Below are 18,324 nucleotides of genomic sequence, written 5' to 3'. Positions count from 1 at the left end.
CAGTAAACGAATGCATCGCTGTTGAGTTGTTCATTCGTTCACTGGCCACACGATGGCAGAAGATGCAAGAAATTAATATCAAAAAGTCCCATCCCTATGTGGCTGTAGGGCTAGCAGCGGTGCTGGTTCTGTTTGTTCTGCTGTGCTATATCCATTTCTTCTGAGGAACCCCAGGAGCTGCTGTTCAAAAGCCTGTATGACTATGAACATTTTTAAAGAGCTGCAGGCTGTGATAAAAAAGGGTGGAGGGCGGAATGGAGATGATGTGAGGGGACATGGAAGGAATCTGAAAGTGCAGTGGAGGTGATCTGAGGGTACATGAGGAAAAAGAGAGGTGATTTGAAGGCAAGTGAGGCAGGAAGGAAGCTGAGCTACGTGCAATCTGAGGGCAAACAGAGCTAATCTGATGGCACCCAGAGAGGAAAGGAGCTACATGAGGGCTCTTGGAGGGCAGCGTGTACCCTGGGGTCCTTGGTTCCCATCTACGTATGTCCCAGGTCCCACAGTTTGGTCCCTTTTGCCACCGGGGACCATCTCTCCCTAACTTCCACTTGCCCTCTGGTCTGCTCCAGACTGCCCCATTTGCCATCCAGTGCCCCCCAGCATCCCTCTATTTGGTGTCTTGTCTCCCCAGGATTCCCTTTTGTCCCCTTGGGACTGCTCCCCTTCCTCTTGGGTGTGCAGTACAGCCCATCATTCAGCTTTTGGTGCTCCCCAGAGTCCTCAGTCCTTCAGTGAAACCAGACCCCCCCTTACCTGCTGCTCCCATCAGGAACCCCCATTTTTCATCCAGTATGACCTAGAGCTTTCTGTTTTCCTCCCAGTGTGCTCCAGAGCCCCCTGCTCAACCACAGGTCTCAGGATTGCTCTGTTTCATCTTCTGGTGCATCCCTCCCTTGGTCCCCTCAGTGCAGCCAGGAGCCTTTCACTCCTCACAGGGCTTGCATAAAAAAGAAATAAGCTGCTTTCGACCCAGCAAAGAATAGTTTGATAGAGGCTACCAAAAAAGGAAAAAGAATGTATGTATTGTTCTTGCAACTGTTTGATCCATGCTTCCCTCAACTACAATCTATGCGTAGTGATTAAAAGCCTTTTCTTACATAAAAAAAAGTTTTAATTCTGCACTTACTCTACTGAAATTATTCTTAGCTAGGCTGAAAAGTATTTACATTTTTTAGCTTTACTCCTCATTTCTTTCCTTTTTGGCTACTGGGAAACATAGAAGCTATTTTAATAGGGTCCTTCAGCTAAGTTAACTAAAAATGTATTACCTAAAGTTAATTACTAACTTAATTAAAAACCTCAGTTCAAACATGAACTGTCAGGATCAGAGAGACACGAACAGTTTTGCTATGGAAATGGGGCAATATGAATTTACAGAAAAACAAGGCAGAAGCAAATTAATATGTGGCAAGTATCACAATTTGAATGAAAGACAGATGGTGCAAGCGAATTTCCTTGTGATTAACCTCAGAGACGTGCAGGAAGAGTGGACTGCTGTCGATAGCACGTGAAACATTAAAGGTAATGTGCAGACCACACGGCAAACCTCACAGTAACAAACTCTCCTGGAAACTCTTCCTTACACCTCCTGCTCTTCTTAAATAATTTGCAGCAACACAGACATCTCTGGTTTGAATTGACAGTTTTGAGCAAGGACATGTGAGTACTCGCTCTCCCATGTGCCAAACAACTGACATCTGCTAATTTTACCCAGTGTCTCTTTTCTCCTCACCTTTTTCTGTTTGAATTTCAGACTTCCTTAGTCATTAGCCAGAGAAATTATGTATTCATTGACAGATGTTGCTACATCATTAATGGGAAGTACCCATTTCCAGTTCATTACTGTTCATTAACTGTATCATTGTAGCACCTCAAGCCTTGGGAATGTAACAGCGATAAATATATTGGATGAGGGAGAGAAGCAAATCGTCACCTAGTCCCCCTTTAATAACTTCAATAGATTTAGTGAAATAAAGGGAAAACCTCAACAAACTCATAGGAGTGGTGATTATAGCACCAGTCCGAGATTTTCCAAGTGATTAATTACTCTCCTGTTATTTCACACCAACCCATCTACCAGACATGTACAATTGACTTGTGGTTAATTAATCCCTTAGAGCATCTCTGAAGGGTTTAGGGCTGGGCACAGCAGCGGTGGGGCTGAAGGGGCTTGGGGAGACAGGGCTGGCAGAGCACCCTCTGCTCCGCTCTGCCCTCCAGCACAAAGAGGCAAAAAAGGGACAAAAAAGGGGGGTTTATGTGAAAACAGCCACTAGGGATCACCGCAAAACCTGTTGCTCCAAAACAGTTTGATTTCTCAGAACAGCCAAACCTCAAAATGTTTCACAGGCAGGGAATTTTATTATTTTACTGAAAAAAAATGAAGGCAAAACCAGCTCAGAAACTCCTGTTTGGACCCCACTGGGGCAGATCACTCCCATCTCTGCAGAGCTTGTAGCATCGCACCCCGGGGAAATACCAGCAGGGAATTCTAACTAATATTTTGATGAAGAATTCGGGCTTGAAAACACTGGAAAGGCGCAAAGCAGAAGCTGTAAGGCAGTAAGAGCTGAAAGACTGCTAAAACAGAAGAGAAGATGTGAAATAAAGAGAGAATAAAGATTCCCCAAAGTCAGAGTTACATTCTGAGAAAATATTGTGTGTTTAAAGAAACAAACCCCATCTAGCACCAGTTAAAGACACTTTTAAATGCACATACATAAGCCCTGGTGAAAGGTAAGGAGAAGTTTCACTATTGGCATTTGCTGAGTCAGACTTCAGTGTCAAAAGAGTCAAAAAAAGACACTTGTGAAGGGCACAGAGCACAAGGAATCTGGCTGAACACAGGAAAAGGGGTGTTAGCCCATTCTCCTGCATCAAAATCCTTCTGTTAAAACACTGGTTATGCAGAAAACTCATTTTTCAGGAGAAAGCATCTATCAACCAGCACGTTTGTTCTGGTCCCTCCAGAGAGCAGATAGAGGGGGGTGCTACATGCATTGCTGATTACTGCCTGCTCTCCATCTGCAAGCATTTGTTCTATTTAGAGGTTTGTATTTTGCTGATGTGCATATTAATGTAAAACACGGGAGTCACAGATGGTGACGCTTTATGCTCAGCGACATGCAAGAAGGGGCAAAACTATTCCCTGCATAAGTTTAGGGAAGGAAGAAATGAGTATATTTTGAATGACAAGAATATATATATCCAAGCCCTTGAGGACTTGTAACTTAGCTCATCTGGAAAAGCTGATGTGCTCCCCTTGGATGAGCTCTCTAAACACAGCCTGAAGCCACTCCGGGCATAGGGACAGCCCTTGACAAGGCTTTGCATCAGCAAGTTTGCAGCAGATCACCTGGATAAAGGATGCACATAAGCTTTTTCCTCCAGTTTTCAGGTTTAATCTTGATTTCCACAAGATTTTAATTTTATTTCTACGTCCTTTCCACATATTTGCAGTCATTGTGTGTATTTTTCTGGATATTGTAAACAAATACTTTTCCTTTAATGCAGCTCCAGGTGAAGAGGATTTGAAGGCAATTAGGTAATAAAATGGCAGTCTTTTCCCATGAGTGTGTTGATGAATTGTGGTCCATAAAATCAGCCTCAAAGCTTTCCCTAGGAAAGAGAAGCAAAGGGGGTTGTGGTGCTTTCCTGTGTGCAAAAGGAATGGAAAGTTAAGTACTGGGGGAGGTGCGTCTTTTTATGAGTAGCAATAACTAGCTGGGCTTTCTGATATGTAGTAGGGTGGGAGATTTTCCACTATTCCCAGAGCATTTTTGAGGGGGAAGCCAGGAGGAGACTGCTGGGTCCCAAGATTAGGTGATCCTCACTAGGAGAATGTACAATTATATCTCAAATATGCTGGCTCTATCCAGGCTAAAAGTGAAGGGAAGGAACTTTGCTCTTTCCAGCTTGTACTCCCTAAAAACTGGAAAAACTGGGTGTTTTTAGTGATGTTCAAATGCGTTGCACAGCATGTTGTCTGGCAGAGATGCTTGCTTGAGTTGGAGATGCCCCAGCACGTGCTCAGGGGATCAGTGCTAAAGAAATAACGTATGTGTTGCTAATCAGAAAAGGGGATGCGTTTGTCATGCAGACTAATGTGGCTGTCAAATGTTAATGAATACGAATAAATTCTTTGTGGGTGTAACTTTTCAGTAGATGTGTATCAAGACATGAGACCGCACTGCGGCCTGGGGTGTTGTGGATGGTTGTTACCTGGCAGCTGCTGCCACAATTGGTAATTCTAAGTTGATTTCTTCATATTGAAATATAGTGATCATGGTGGAATAGTAATTTTTTCCTTTAGCTTGAGTATTTCTCAGCTATACTTAGATTAGACTTCAATTTCTTTAGGCTTGTAACTCTTTAAGGGTTTTGATTTAGGTGCTTTAACCCTCTCAAAGAGGAAACTGTGGCAATAGGAGCGTGGGCGCAGAGCCCTGCGCACACACTGCCTGGGGCTGGGGGAAGGCAAGTCCTGCTTTGCTCTGCCCTTTTTGAGACCTAACCGCAGAAGATGAGTTCATCTGTGAAATGCTGCTGTCACCAAACCATCAACTTGAGTAAAGCAGTGCTTTCCCCCCCCCCCCCCCATTTCCCCCTAAAGCACAAATCTGGAGATGCTGGCTGGTGCATGTGCAGGGCTGGAGGCTCATCCTGACCAGAGGAGGTGGAGGGAGTCATGGCAATCCCAAAACTAACCTGGGAAAGACATCTATGGGATTTCTTAAGGAGAGGCATTACCTGAAAGCATGTGGTGCCAAATGCATGGCACTTCGGCTGTGAAAATGGACTCTATTATTTTCCTGGTGTCTCTTGACTGATGATGTGCCATTGCCCATGGCAATGGGCTGGTGATGACATCTGTGGTCTGTAAAGCCCTTTCAGTGGGTCCTTGCTTCCCCACCACCATCAGAACAAATATCCTCAGAGCAATTTCAGGATGCTTCAAAGAGAGAAGACGACTCCAATGCGCTTTTCCTGTTACGTACTGGCGGAGACAAACTGGATGTATTTCATATCTGTAGCTGCAAAAGGGCCAGAAAAAGAGGAAGTACTGAAAAAGGAAGAAGTTCTTCCCCAGCCAGTGTAATACTGCAGTTCTTATTTACGAAGAAAATGTGCTCATCTACTCAAACTCTGGTTTTGGGGGGCAAAAGAAGATCCTGAGTCCTGCCTGGTTTTGGACTGCTCCTCTCTGACCTGCAGGGACCAGGGCACCGGGTTGGTAACTCATCCCTGGGCTGCGGTTGCCTTTTGGAGACCTTCAGCTTCCCCACGTAGGGAAAATCCAACAGGCCCATGGAGGTATCAAGGGGTTGTTCTGCCCACCTCGCCCTGCTGTCCCCTGAGCTGCGAGTCTCCATCCTGAGAGAGGAAAATAGCCAGTGCTGGCTCCCAGCTCCTTCCCATGCCCTGCGGAGATCCATGACCAGCAGCTTCCATCCTCATGGTCATGGCTTGGCCATGTCCTTGGGCCAGGAGACACGGGCACTTCCCCACGGTCCCGGTTGCTTGTCCCATCCTGCTCCTGCCTCGTAAGTCCAGGAGGACCTGAGCTACAGGGCTGTGGGACCAAAGCGTGCCCGAGCTGGGTCAAGAGAAGGGGATGGTATCCAGGCTGGCTCAGTTTGGAGATAACTCTCTGCAGCACTTGTGACTTGTGGTTTGGGGTTTATTTCTGGGTGCTGGGGGTGTGAAAGGAGGTATCTCCAGTGGGGTTGTGGTAGGAAGAGACCTTTTCTGCTATGCTTTCATGAAACTGAGGACCTAACTGGCATTTGTCTTTAGATACTAGAGAAATGGGTAGTTACCTCAGCTGGAGAAAAGATGTATTGAATTTGGCCGTGCTCAGCTCTTTCCTGAGAATGGGTCCCTGCTGCTGCTCACCGACAGCGGTGGGGGGGGGTTCAGTGTCGCCTTCGGACAGCAAACCCAAACCAGGCACGTCTCCTAGCCACACGTAGGAGTCTTTCCCCCAGCGATGGGGGTGGAGGCAGCAGTAATTGGGGTGACGATGGTCCCGGCCACCCCCACAGGCAGGAAGGAGGAGGTGGGAGCTGGGATGTGTCTCGCTCACCCAAGCCTAATGGGCTCTGCCGTGAAGCCTGGCAGTTCGAGTGTGTCATGGAGGCTGCTGTAAATAGTCATATTTTTACCATTTATGCACTTTTAATCCCCATTTATTACTCTTGGTGCTTTGCAGAGCCGTATTACAGTGTGGCTTCTCAAGCTCTGCTGTAGATGGAGGAATTCTTAAATTCCTAACTTTTTGCTTGCTAATGAGCCTTGTCCTGTCTTTGCCACCGGTGCTCTGCACGGTCCCTGTCTTAGCGTGAGGTGGAGGTTTCCCACACTTCAGACGGGTAATGCTGCTTTTGCAACACTGAGCCTATTTTGCAGCTCTGGTACTCTCGCCTCCTGCCCTGGCATCGCTCGTGGCTCTAAAATAGCCTTTGCATGACAGTGTGCACGTGGCATAGGAGCCTCCAGGCCAAAGGAAAGGTCCCACAGCTGCCAGGACGGGCAGGTGGGTCATGTGGAAATGGATGCTCAGGTATTTCTGCAGTGGGTGCTTAGTGGTGTTGGGCTACATCAATTCCTGAGCATGCATGCAGCCCATAAAAAAAAAAAAAAAAAAAAAAAAAAAAAGCGTATAACTTTATTTTTAGAAATTACTACAAAGCCGTGAAAGGTAGGCAGGATGTTTGTGTCAACACTAGAAAAGTACCAGGGAAGGGACCTCCTGCCTCTTGGGAGACTGCTGGAGGTGAGGGAGGTGAGGATGAGCTCATCCCCTGCAGTTGCAAACTGCGTTTCTGAAAGACTTTTAAGGTGAATGTCGGTGGCTGCGTGCAGCTGCAGAAGGCTGAGATCTGCCCCTAAATTCCAGCTGTTCTCCCCAAAGCTGACCCAAAGAGGTGCCATCCCATGGCAAAGGAGAGCCACTTAAGCAGAGCAAGGCTTTTTGAAGTGATCGAGGACTTCTGCAACACGACTGTTACGTCCGTCAGGCCAAACCAGGCTAGAGGTAATGGACACCATTGAGCGCTGTGCTCAGGATTAGGATGTCACACGGCTTTTGCAAAGCAAACCTGAATTTTGTGATGCACCTCATGAGGTTGGGGGGGGCTTTGGAAAGTCAGGGGACACTTTTCAGGGAGAGAGGGAGGGAGACACCCCTGCAAAACTTCCACCTGTCCCTTGCTTCATCCTTCAGAGCTCCTTGGGCTGGGTTTGTTGGCAAACTGAAGCCTTCATAGTCACACCACTTCATGCTACTGCAGCTAAGGAAATCTCCAAGGAAACTTCGAGACAAAATCAACCTCAATTAAAGGCAAGTTCTGAAGCTTTCACAGGCTTCAGAAGTGCTGCTAACACTTCTGCTCCTGCACTGAGACAGGGGGACTACCTGCTTTGAGTATTTTCTGTAACCATGAAATACTAATAGGTTTTTTTATATAAAAAAACAAAACCCCACAATTTCCAGAGCTACCGCTTATGAAAGAAGGTCAGGACCATGAATGTGCTGTGATAGCAAGAAATTACTCTGACACAGAGGTGGCTGTGTAATACCTTACTGACCACTGGAATAAGGCTGAGCTGGCGGCTGAGAATCCATTTTTGAGTGTTTACATGTAAAGCAAGAGTTCTAGCTCAAACCTTGATCTAATTGGGGGTATACAAACACCAGGTGCTTTGTGCCTGCCTCACTCCTGGCATTATTCTCTGCGAACTTTCAAGCTAATAAATCCCCTGTTTAGTCATGATCCTAGCTGGGTGCAAATCTGTGACAGTGACCTTAGAGGACAAATCCTCTTTAAAATCACGGCAGTAAAAGTTCTGAACTACGTAATCACTTGCCTCCAAGATATTATGTTACTGTAATGTAAGAAACTTCTCCTATCACTGAAGAGGGATGTTAGCAAAACTTGCAGAGTCTTGCAAGGCTTGGTGCCTTATTGGGAATAGGAGATTGCCTATGTAACAGTATTGGAAACATTGAATTTGGGTGTGGATGTAGCAAAACTGGGAGCAATGGGGTGAAAAGCAATTAAGGGTGGGTTTATTTAGGAGTCAAGGGAGAAGAACAAGCATGGCAAAGTAAAGAGGAGGGGGGTTAAAAGGGACAGTTCCCACCTATTTTCTCTACAGGTGTGCTCTCTAGTCTGTGCTTGTACCGGATCCCATAGCAGACCTGAAGCCAGACTGGCTGGTGAATAGACAAGGGGTCTGGGACCATGCACGAGAGGGACGGCAGGTCTGGAGCTGGGGGCGGGAGAGGACATGGGTCTGGGCCAGCTGCTGCAGGGGTGTTTGTGTAACGGGAACAAGCGTGAGACCTGCGAGTGAGCTGTGAGCCCCATCAGCTGGAGAGTAAGAGCAGGATCAGGCCCTTCGCATCCTTCATGTCCCTGTAAGTGCTGTGTGTGGGTATGGGGGTGTGTAAGAGTCGGTCAGAAAATCAGCGTTAATCATGAACTTTAGACGAACTTTGCTTCATTATAATACCAAAGCACACCTCCTGGTCGAAGGCTACCCGCCTCCAAGACTAACCACGCCTCGGACACTGACCCGCGCCTGCGTGATAGCCTCGCTCGAGAAGGGCAGAGATATGATAATTGTATTCTGGGAAGGGTGGAGACTCCTGAGGCAGAGGTGGAGCAGGGTGTGTTACTAACCTTAAAAGCTGACTTCTGAACAACGGAAGTTGGAAGCTTCCCCACCAAGGACCACGACGATCGACGACGCAGCATCAGCTGGACCCGGGACCGTTAGGATGTTGTGAGATCAGGGGTGGTAGCTATAACCCCTCTTTCTCCCCTCTCTAAACGTAACTTTACTTTTCTCCTTTCTTTCACCCATCTCTAACTATCGCGTGCCTCCTCACAGGCAACACGATAAAGTTTTACTGTGTGATTACTGCTATCCCCTTTGGTGTTGGTCACCTTAATTTTGCACTTTCAAGATCGTAGCAAACGAACCATCACGAGTCCACCGAGTGGACCGTGACAGGGTGCCGGTGAAAGTGCTGCTTGTTGGCTGTATGGAGAGTGCCTGCCTGTGCTGGGGTACGTGCTCTGTCCTGTTGCTGCCTGTGCTTGGGAATGGGACCCACTTTGGCTTTAGTAGACCAGGACCATTGCCTGTGCTCAGGAAACCCACCTGGTTCAGCTCCCCTTAATGTGAAGCGTGATTATCGAACACCAATATGATTTACATTCACTTAAAAAGCAATGCCCTATACAAACATATATATTCAGATGGTGTTTCCCAGCTCTAAGCTCACTACGAAAATGAGCAATAACATCTGAAAGCTTCAGTCAAGTTGCTTTTCCTTTTATACATCTCAGCTGTGCATTGATGGAGCAGGCTTTGGATTAGATTTTGGGGTGAGAGAGAAGACAGCTGGAGATGCTGTAGCACCAACCCAGAGCCCAAGCTAACCCCGATCTCAGGCAGAGCTGGCAGAGAAGGGGAAGGCAAGAGAACAGTTGGAGGGGACTAGTTGTACGTGGAGGGGACTGGGATGGGTGCCCTGTACCTGGGGCCATGGGGGGCAGCCTGGAGGGTGTCTTGGGAAGGAGAGCAGCTGCCATCCTCTCAAATTTTCCCTTGTTCCCAAATCCTTATAGGTTTTTTTTCCTGCCCTCCAGAAACCGCTGCTTTTTCCCTGACCATCACTATCCTCTGCAGCTCCTTCACTGACCTCCTGAAATGTCACTGCCTCCCCTCCTGTTCACCTACCTGCTTTGACACCAACTCTCCAGCCCCCCCGCTGGAGACTTCTGATGTACCCTCATCCCTCCAGCACCTCCCTGAGCCCTCCCCAGGGCTGGCTGCACCCCACCACCCTAGTCCTTGGGTGTCCTGACAGCAGGTATAATCCTTTTGAGCTGAAGAGATACTGCAAAGACACCAATGTGCAGCCGGACTTCACCAGGGCTGTCTCAAGTGGTTAAAGTGGCCCAGAGCTGCTGGCCACTGACGTTCTCCCCAAGACACGTCTTCATGCAAATTTTTAGGTCAGTACAAATGCTCAGCTTCTCACAGCTGTGCCTTTGCTGCACCCCCCAAGCAAGCAAGACATGAGCTCTCTGCAGGGATGCTGCACCCTCTGCTCCATCCTGATGCTCGTCGGTAAGTCTGGGATGGGACAGGCAGAAAGCGACTTGGGGGATGTAAAAGCTGGGACTGAGATAATGCTGAGCTGATATAGTAAGAGGAAGCAGCTGGTGGTGACCGTGAAGTGCCCTCCTGAACCACAGAAGGCTACAAATTTGGGGTTGGCGGGTGGATTTGCCACAATATGGTTCATATAGTCACTGCCAAGCATCTCCCAAAGCCACCCCCGAGAAGGCAGTGGTCCAGCTGGACCCAGCAGAGCCGTTCGCTGTGCTCCTGTTCACTGCATCTACTGCTGTATCAGTGCCGTGGTTTTACCACTGGTAATCCTGGACAACCCATGAAGGGTGGTAACAGCAGGATGGCTGTAACTTCAGAAGATCTCTTCTGCTTTCATCTCTGTGATGATAATACACATGTGAAAAGGCTTTTGCTGGTTTTAAATGTGGGTTGGAAATCGTGGATGTAAACCTGAATGTGCATGGCAACAGGTGGTCCAACCCCTGGGTGTGCCCATTCCTGAAAGGGAAGAAAAATTCTTTCTTGGGTTGATTGACTGCTGTTTCTCAGCCCATGCGACTCCCTGCAAGCCCCGGCGAGGCAGAGCCCGTGGCTGCCGGAGCTCGGCTCCCCCATCAAATCCGCTGCCCCCCAGAAAACTCCGGGTGCAGCAGCTGCACGCTGCTGAGCGCCGGCTCCTGTGCGTGGAGCTGCCGCAAAGGGGGCGGTGGGCCGAGGTGGGCTGCGAACGCCCGCTCGGGGCTGCGCTTGCAGAGGGGACGGGGCAGCGGGTCCGGCCCGTGCCATCGCGCCGCGGGGTGAAGAGCGTCGCTGATCTGCCCCTTCCCCTCCTCTGCAGGGGGAAACCTGGCCGTCCTCGTCAAAATCCATCAGGATTCCATCAATGGCACCGAGGGTCAGTCCGTGCTCCTGCCCGTCTCCTATGGATTTGCTGGTGCCCCTCAGTACCCAATGAAGATTGTCTGGAATTCCAGTAACATGCACGATGAGCTCGTCACCTGCTCGGTGCTGAAATGCTCCCTGGATGCCGGGGGAGTTCCCAGATTGTGCTCTGCATTAACTTTCTACCACGACACGTACCGTAACCGCTCTAAGTTGTTCCCCACAAATGGGTCCCTGCTGCTGTCAGACCTGCGGCTCAGCGACAGCGGTGTTTACAGTGTCACCTTCAAACCATCACGCCAAACCTTTCACATCACCCTGACCGTCCACGAGCAGCGTTCCACCCCTGATCCTCCAGGTGAGTGTAAGCGTAAGGTCGCAACCCTGCGCCTGAGCCTGACGAGTCCCACAAATGGGCTTGGGAGATAGGAGAGGAGCCCGGGCTTACGGACCAGCCTTGCCAGCCCGTCCTCCCTTTCTGACCACCAACCCTATCTCAGCACGCTCATCACCATCAAGGGGAGACCTTCTGGGGGGCCTGCTCAGGGGTGGCGAGTCTGGAGCAATGGGGGGTTCATCTTCCCATACCTCGTCTTGTAAGAAGTAATCTTTGATGCCGAAGGGCTGCGATCGGCGCAGCTCCCAGGCTAGAACCGGGAGCTTTGTTTTACGGGATGGACCAGGTCGGGGTCCTCTCTGCTGTTTCCCTGAAAATCAGAGGTGATGGGAAGCATCTTACAGCATCGGCATTCCCAGATGTGCAGGGCAAGCAGCAGAGCTCGGTCTTCCCAGCAGCAGCAGCAGCAGGAGGAGGAGGAGGAGGAGGACCCTGCAACGGCAGGCAGAGGGATGGTGAGCTGCAGGACACCTCCTGGGAAGGTGCCTGTGGTTCATGTTGTGCTCGGGAAGGGACGAGGGGCTGCACGCTGGCTCTGGGAGGCACTGCGGGCCCTCAGCTCCTCTGCACAGGACAGGAGGAAGCTTGGGGACAGCATTGTACCCCCCCAGAACTGTCCTGCGGGCACCCGGGTGAGCTAAGAACCCCGGGAGATGCGCAGCAGAAAGGAACACGGGGCGTGCATTGGGGTCTCGGGGCAGGATTCGTCTCCTCACCCGGCAACAGCGCAGGCAGCTGCCGACGTTGGGCGTCAGACGCGAAGCCAGCTCAGCGGCGAAGCGTGCCCAGCAGCTCGCCATCTCTCCAAGCACAGGCTCAGAGCTGGCTGGAGGAGGGACTGCCACTCGCATCCCTTGTTGTACATTCGGAGGCTGCTGCTGCCTCATCCTGCTCTTCCTGCAGCTCTTCTTCCATCTCCGATGGCACAGGGTGAGCGCACAGCTCTCCGGGTGAGGTACCTTAGGCTCTGGGCTCCCAGGGGAAGGCCAGAAATGCCGGGGATGGAGCTGGCTCCTCCGCGGGGGGAGGAGGGCGAACGTGCGACAGCAGCCGGAGGTGGTACCCGAGGGAAGTGCTGCGGCTCGGGGCAGCACCCTTACGGCAATGCCTGCGCTGGATAAATGTGCCAAACCCTTTCCAGAGCCTTCTTTTCCTTGTGTCACCCGCGCCGCTTTTTCCCTTGCTGGTGGAGTGGCCCCGGGGGCCAGGGAACGTGGCAACCGTCCTCCTGCAAAGCAAACGTGCTTTGTGTCTGCGGCACATCCCCCTCGCTGTGCACGAGCAAACGTGCCCGGGACGTGCCCGCCGATGAGGCAGAAGCCCGTGGTTTCCCCAGTCTAAAATGGTTTCCCAGTGGCCCGACGTCACTGGCACATCTTTCCTGGGTGAGAGGTGGCTCGTGCTTCCCCCGGGGCTGCCCCGCTCGATGCGGGGTCCCGCACAGCCCCAAGCAGCAGCAGCAGCAGCCACCCCGACCTGCCCGTGGGCACGCAGTGGAGGGAGCCCGGCCCCCCGCCCACCACTCAGACACCCCTCTCCCCATTCGACACCCCCTCTCCGGTCAAACCAGCACCCCTTCCTCCAACAGCCTCTTCCCCACAGCAGCCGAGGCTGCATCTGCAGCATCGCTTTGGGCTCGTCCAGCAGCCAGGCAAGAGGGGAGAGAATCTTCCAAAGCTGCTGGCAAGCCCGAGGCGGGCAAGGCACCTCGGCGTGGGGCCGCCGGGAACCAGAGGCTGCTTTTGCGGGGTGTTTGCCGATCCCACCCTCAGGGCGAAGGAGCGGGCGTGTGGGGCCCCTCGGCGTTGTCGGTGCGCTGTAAACCACGCTGGGGTTTCCAGCGAGCGTGTCCAGGTCGGAGGAGGTGACCCCCTGCGTGTCTTGCAGTGGTGCTGCAGACGAGGTTCGTAGCCCCGTCCCCGGCGCGGCCGTGCTCCCCCGGCGCCGAGCCACGTCCCCCTGTCGCGGTCACGAAGCTGCGGTCGGCTCTGAACGGCAACCGCTGTGACAAAGTTAAAATAGATGGACGGGGCTCCGGTTGCCTCTTGGAGGGGGTGGCTGGGTGCGAGAGGACCCAGACCCGTGCCCTTGCTCCCTCCCTCGCTAGTGGGATGCTGGCAGGCGTTAATTTGGGAAGTGGAACCAGCAGCAGCCCTGCCTGCCCAGGGAGGGACTGGGCATCTCCGCCTGTGCATTTGCACCGCTGGCTGGGAGCTCGGCAAAGGCTTTCGCCTGGCTCAGGACCAGCAGCGAGCAGGGCACGGGAGCGGGGCCGGCTGTTTCTGGGACCCCCGTGGGCCAAGCTGGCCTGCTGCCCCGCCGGGACCCCCTCTCTTCCCCGGGCCCCTCCGCCAGCAGTCGCAGCAGCCCGCCGGCTGCGGCTGCAGAGCCACAGGAAGAAAGCCCGGGCTCGCACCCTCGCAGGCGAACCCTGCAGCCCGCAGGGACTGAGGAAGAGTCACTGACTTCCTCCCCTGCCGAGGCGACAGCTCGGAGATGCTCGCTAGCAGCCTCGGCGCAGAGCCCGCTGCGTCCAACCCCGTGCCGGAGGCGTGGTGAGCGGCCGGCCAGAGCTCCCAGTTCAGTTCCTCTGCTGGGCTCGGAGGAGATGTCCTGCGGCCGGAGCTGCCGGAGCCTCGGCTCCCTCCTGCTGCTCCTCGGTGAGTCTGGCCTGAGCCGGGGGTCCCGGGGGACGGAGCAGCCCGGCAGAGGGGGGCCGGGGAGGGGGACGCCGGGGACCCTCGTCCCCACGACGCGTGCCGTCGGCGGTCCGCGCCGGCATCGCTCCCGGGAGGCACCGGTGATGGTGGCAGGGGCTGCTCCGTCCACCCTGGGGATGGAAGCGAAACGTCGCGGTGCGCCGAGGGGCCAAGGGGCAAATCCCGCTGAGGGCGCCGGGTGTTTGGAGCCCTCCTGAGAGCCCCGGCGAGGCAGAGCCCGTGGCTGCCGGAGCTCGGCTCCCCCATCAAATCCGCTGCCCCCCAGAAAACTCCGGGTGCAGCAGCTGCACGCTGCTGAGCGCCGGCTCCTGTGCGTGGAGCTGCCGCAAAGGGGGCGGTGGGCCGAGGTGGGCTGCGAACGCCCGCTCGGGGCTGCGCTTGCAGAGGGGACGGGGCAGCGGGTCCGGCCCATGCTCTCGCGCCGCGGGGTGAAGAGCGTCGCTGATCTGCCCCTTCCCCTCCTCTGCAGGGGGAAACCTGGCCGTCCTCGTCAAAATCCATCAGGATTCCATCAACGGCACCGAGGGTCAGTCCGTGCTCCTGCCCGTCTCCTACGGATTTGTTAGTGACCCTCAGTACCCAATGAGGATTGCCTGGGATTCCAGTAACATGCACAATGAGCTCGTCACCTGCGCGGTGCTGAACTGCTCCCTGGATGCCGGGGGAGTTCCCAGCAACTGCTTTGCACAAACTTTCTACCTGAGCGAGTACCGTGTCCGCACTGAGTTGTTCCCCGCAAATGGGTCCCTGCTGCTGTCAGACCTGCGGCTCAGCGACAGCGGTGTTTACAGTGTCACCTTCAAACCATCACGCCAAACCTTTCACATCACCCTGACCGTCCACAGGCAGTGTTCCACTCCTGAGCCTCCAGGTGAGTGTAAGCGTGAGTGTGCTCAGCAGAATTCTCCTGCCCTGCCTCGGCCACATGTGCAGGAAGGTGCGGGTGCTGGCAGAGTATTTGTCCCTCTTCTCAAAGGGATGAGCTTTTGTGGTAAGGAGAGGATTCCCAGGGATATCTTATACAGTGCTGTAGGTCTTTTCTTCTTACTACAGGAAACCCATCCTGGCCCGCTCTGCCAGCTTAATCACAGTATAAGGGCTTCCTGCTCAGATGGTTGTCTCTAGATGAAATATTTTCTTTTGCCAGACTTGCATTTGCCAGCCCAATGTGAATGGCTACAGACAAGAGAGATGGGCTGAGAAACCTAAGCACTGGCTTTGGGTCCTGTACTGCAATAAATCCAGTATTCACTGGGGACAACAGGGCAGTTGGGGATAAATCTGTGGCCATGTGGACTAAGAAAAGTATACCAAATGTTTGTTATTTATGCCTGTGCAAGATGTGTGTATCACAGGGCAGTCAGTTAAGCTGGCAGCCTCGGTCCCTTTGGCAGGATGGGCTCCTCTTTAAACCTGCCTGAGTCTGGCGTGTTTATTCACACTGCCACGCAGTCCCGATGATGTGTCTCACACCCATCTCTCTTTCTGCGTTTATGTCTTGCTGTTCCCTGGCCTAGTTTATCACTCTCCACCGCGAACACAGGGGTTTTGAAGACTTAACTTTGCAGTCAGTAAATTCCCAATTGCCTCCCTGGGTTTTGCCTCCTCTGCTGGATCTCTGCCATCTCTCAAGGCACAACACAGAGCACGCTTCCTTCGTACCAATGACTCTTCCACACCTCTGCTGCCACCCTACGTACAAAGTACGTGAAATAATTTCGGTGGCAGTATCTGGCGTAGTTCAGTACAAATCATTGTGTGTAGCACCTGAACATCTGTGCCTTCTGTGCTATGACTGGCAAGCTCCTTCCCTATCCCCTCTGGCAGTGCCGTGAGATGTGCACATGCCTTACACTCTTAAACAGGCTGAGTATTTTTTTTCTGGGCTGACATCCAAACGCGAGCCTCTCCTCAGCACGCAGTGAAGCCGCCAGCTCTCTTCACGGCAGCGCAGACAGGGAAGCCTCCCACACGGGAAAGGAAACCCATTAATACTTGAGCTGTGGATGTGGGTGCGCTTTTTGTGATGCAGTATTTCCCTTGACCTCTGTGTCCATAGTGCTGCTCTCCAGCTCCTCATGCTGCTCTCTGATCCCAAGGAGAGTGCTGGCATCAGCAGGAGTGCTCTAGAAAACGTGGTGAAACCACTGCAATTACTGGTTTAGAAAGCACTTACACCACCTGTTTTCTTTCAAACAATAGGCTCCAAGAACCCGGACCTCACCCATTCCTATGTAATTGGAATTTGTTCTTCAGTCTCCCTCCTTCTGCTGTTCCTGCTCTTCTGCTGCATATGGCACCGGGGTGAGTGGGTCTGATCCTGCTTTTTACCCTTCCAGGTGCATCCTCCAGCTCACCCAGGCATATTCTTGGGTGTAGAAGGTAGTGGAGGGCTCAGGAGTTGCCTGGGTTCTGCTCTTCACACCAAAATTACTCCTTCTGTAAGAGCACATCTCAAATGTGCCACCTCCTTCCAGTCGTAAGAGTTGCTGAATGCATTTCAAGTTCATAATGCAGCTTAAAGTGGAAGGACAGCACAGGTCTGTTGCAGTGGTTTTCTGGAGAACCCACACCTTTTGGTGCTGCAACCAGAATCAAGATACTGCAACATATCTAGTCTGTAAAAGAGGTACAATTTCATGGACTCTGAAATGCATTCTCTAGGCGTGGCCATGACTATTCTGTTGTAGTTGCTTTAAAACTCTAGCTGGGGAGAATACCTTGGGGTGTTTCCACTTTAAAATAAGCCAACAAGGTGCATACCTCCACAGTTTCCATCAGTGACGTCTTCAAAACCTTCATCCCTGACAATGCCTTGGTCAGGAAACAAAGCCATTTTTTTCCAAGGGGGAGATTTCACTTGCACTTAGAGAAAGCGGTTACAGAAATCTCCATCTTAAAGACAAAATCCACATCACCCCCCTGAGTGAAAGTGCCAATAGAGGAATCCTGGTTCTCCAGCGGTGGGAGAGAGGAAGGTGCAGACCATCAGCATGCCTACCAGATAATAAAAATCTCTTTTTCCTAGGTGCAGCTCGGCAGCAGAAGAGGAGAATCATTAAACAACAGCAGGTACAGGGGAAAATCTGAAAGCTCTTGGGCACAGGCAGCTGGGTAACTGCTAACCACTGGCTGAATAAGATGTACTGAGCTGCAAGAATCGGGTGCTGGATATAAAATTAGGAAGTTAGTTCATTATTGTAAGGCAAGGCTGCAAAGTGCCTGCCCTTTCCCCAGCTGCACACTTCCCCTCCACTCCCTCCCAGTCAGACCCCAAACCAACATGAACATTACCTGCATGGATGAGGAGCCTCGGCACAGCTTTGGCCAGCAGCAGCAAGGAAAATGCAGAACGGTTAAATGCAGAGAAATGTGCAGGCAATCACCCCTCCCTGCTTCCTAATCTCATGAATTTATGTTAAAGTATTTCTTCAGGGAGCGGTGTGGATGATCTGGGGACTCATCTCACACAGAGTTTGACCTGTGAAAAATAAATAAAGCAGAGAGGAAGAGGCAAAGAAACCTGAGAAGGAGACATGAGAGCAAGATGGCTCAAGTAATTTCTCTGGAAGGTGACTCCATGGGGGTAGCAGGTGTCCCAGAAGTACTGGAGTACTCCAGAGAGCATGTCCTGCAGATCCTACCAGCCTACAGTTGTTTCCACACAAAGAGGGGGTTGTGATTATTTTTTTTCTGGTGAAAATAGCCAAGGTCAAGGATAGGTTCCCCATCCTGTCCTCTCTGGTCTGGAAACCACGACAAAACTCCAGCAAAGGTTTGCATCCCTGTTTCCCGTGTCCATCAACTCTCCCATCTGCTCTGCAGGCTGTGTCTGCTTTGTCTGAGGTGTCCTTGGGCAAAGCAGGTGTCACCCTCGAGTGTACCTGATGGGCTGAGCCAGTTTTGCCTCCATGGGTTGAGGGAGCTGGGACCAATGTTCCCCCACTGCTATTGTGGGTAAAGCCATCTGTAGCTCCTGCTGCTGCCAGCTCCTCGTTGTAGCTCTGGACCCCTCTTGATCCCAACACAGCCTCTGGAGAAGGCTCTTGTCTCTGCTGTTTTCTTTGTCCTTCTCTAGGTCTCAAGCGTGGAGGAGTCCCACATGGAAAGCCCCGTGGTGATGGACATGGCAACCATTTATGCCAGAGTTGGAGACAGCTTTGAACAGTC

At 52.1% G+C, this 18,324-nt stretch overlaps 1 protein-coding gene across 1 annotated transcript; it reads left to right on the top strand.

Annotated features, from left to right (window-relative positions):
- Positions 1–225: 225 nt before the first annotated feature.
- Positions 226–18,204, top strand: LOC142043249 (uncharacterized). Its single transcript, XM_075054188.1, has 6 exons — positions 226–5,546; positions 9,666–10,149; positions 10,994–11,395; positions 14,624–15,025; positions 16,357–16,458; positions 17,183–18,204. Exons 2-6 carry the CDS (start codon positions 10,098–10,100, stop codon positions 17,242–17,244), a joined length of 1,020 nt encoding a protein of 339 aa, XP_074910289.1. The 5' UTR covers positions 226–5,546; positions 9,666–10,097; the 3' UTR covers positions 17,245–18,204.
- The last annotated feature ends 120 nt before the right edge of the window (positions 18,205–18,324 follow it).

The sequence above is a fragment of the Buteo buteo genome, chromosome 22, assembly GCF_964188355.1.
Source record: "Buteo buteo chromosome 22, bButBut1.hap1.1, whole genome shotgun sequence".
Taxonomy (NCBI): domain Eukaryota; kingdom Metazoa; phylum Chordata; class Aves; order Accipitriformes; family Accipitridae; genus Buteo; species Buteo buteo.
The sequence above is the reverse complement of the archived record's forward strand: the minus strand, read 5'-3'. Positions and strand labels throughout refer to the sequence as shown.

What these genes read in the sequence shown, in the direction of transcription:
- LOC142043249 (XM_075054188.1), top strand. Translation starts at nt 10,098, where the DNA reads ATGAGCTCTCTGCAGGGATGCTGCACCCTCTGCTCCATCCTGATGCTC. An exon ending in TTCCACCCCTGATCCTCCAG is followed by an intron (nt 11,396 to 14,623) that starts GTGAGTGTAAGC and finishes CCTCCTCTGCAG; the next exon opens with GGGGAAACCTGGCCGTCCTC. An exon ending in TTCCACTCCTGAGCCTCCAG is followed by an intron (nt 15,026 to 16,356) that starts GTGAGTGTAAGC and finishes TTCAAACAATAG; the next exon opens with GCTCCAAGAACCCGGACCTC.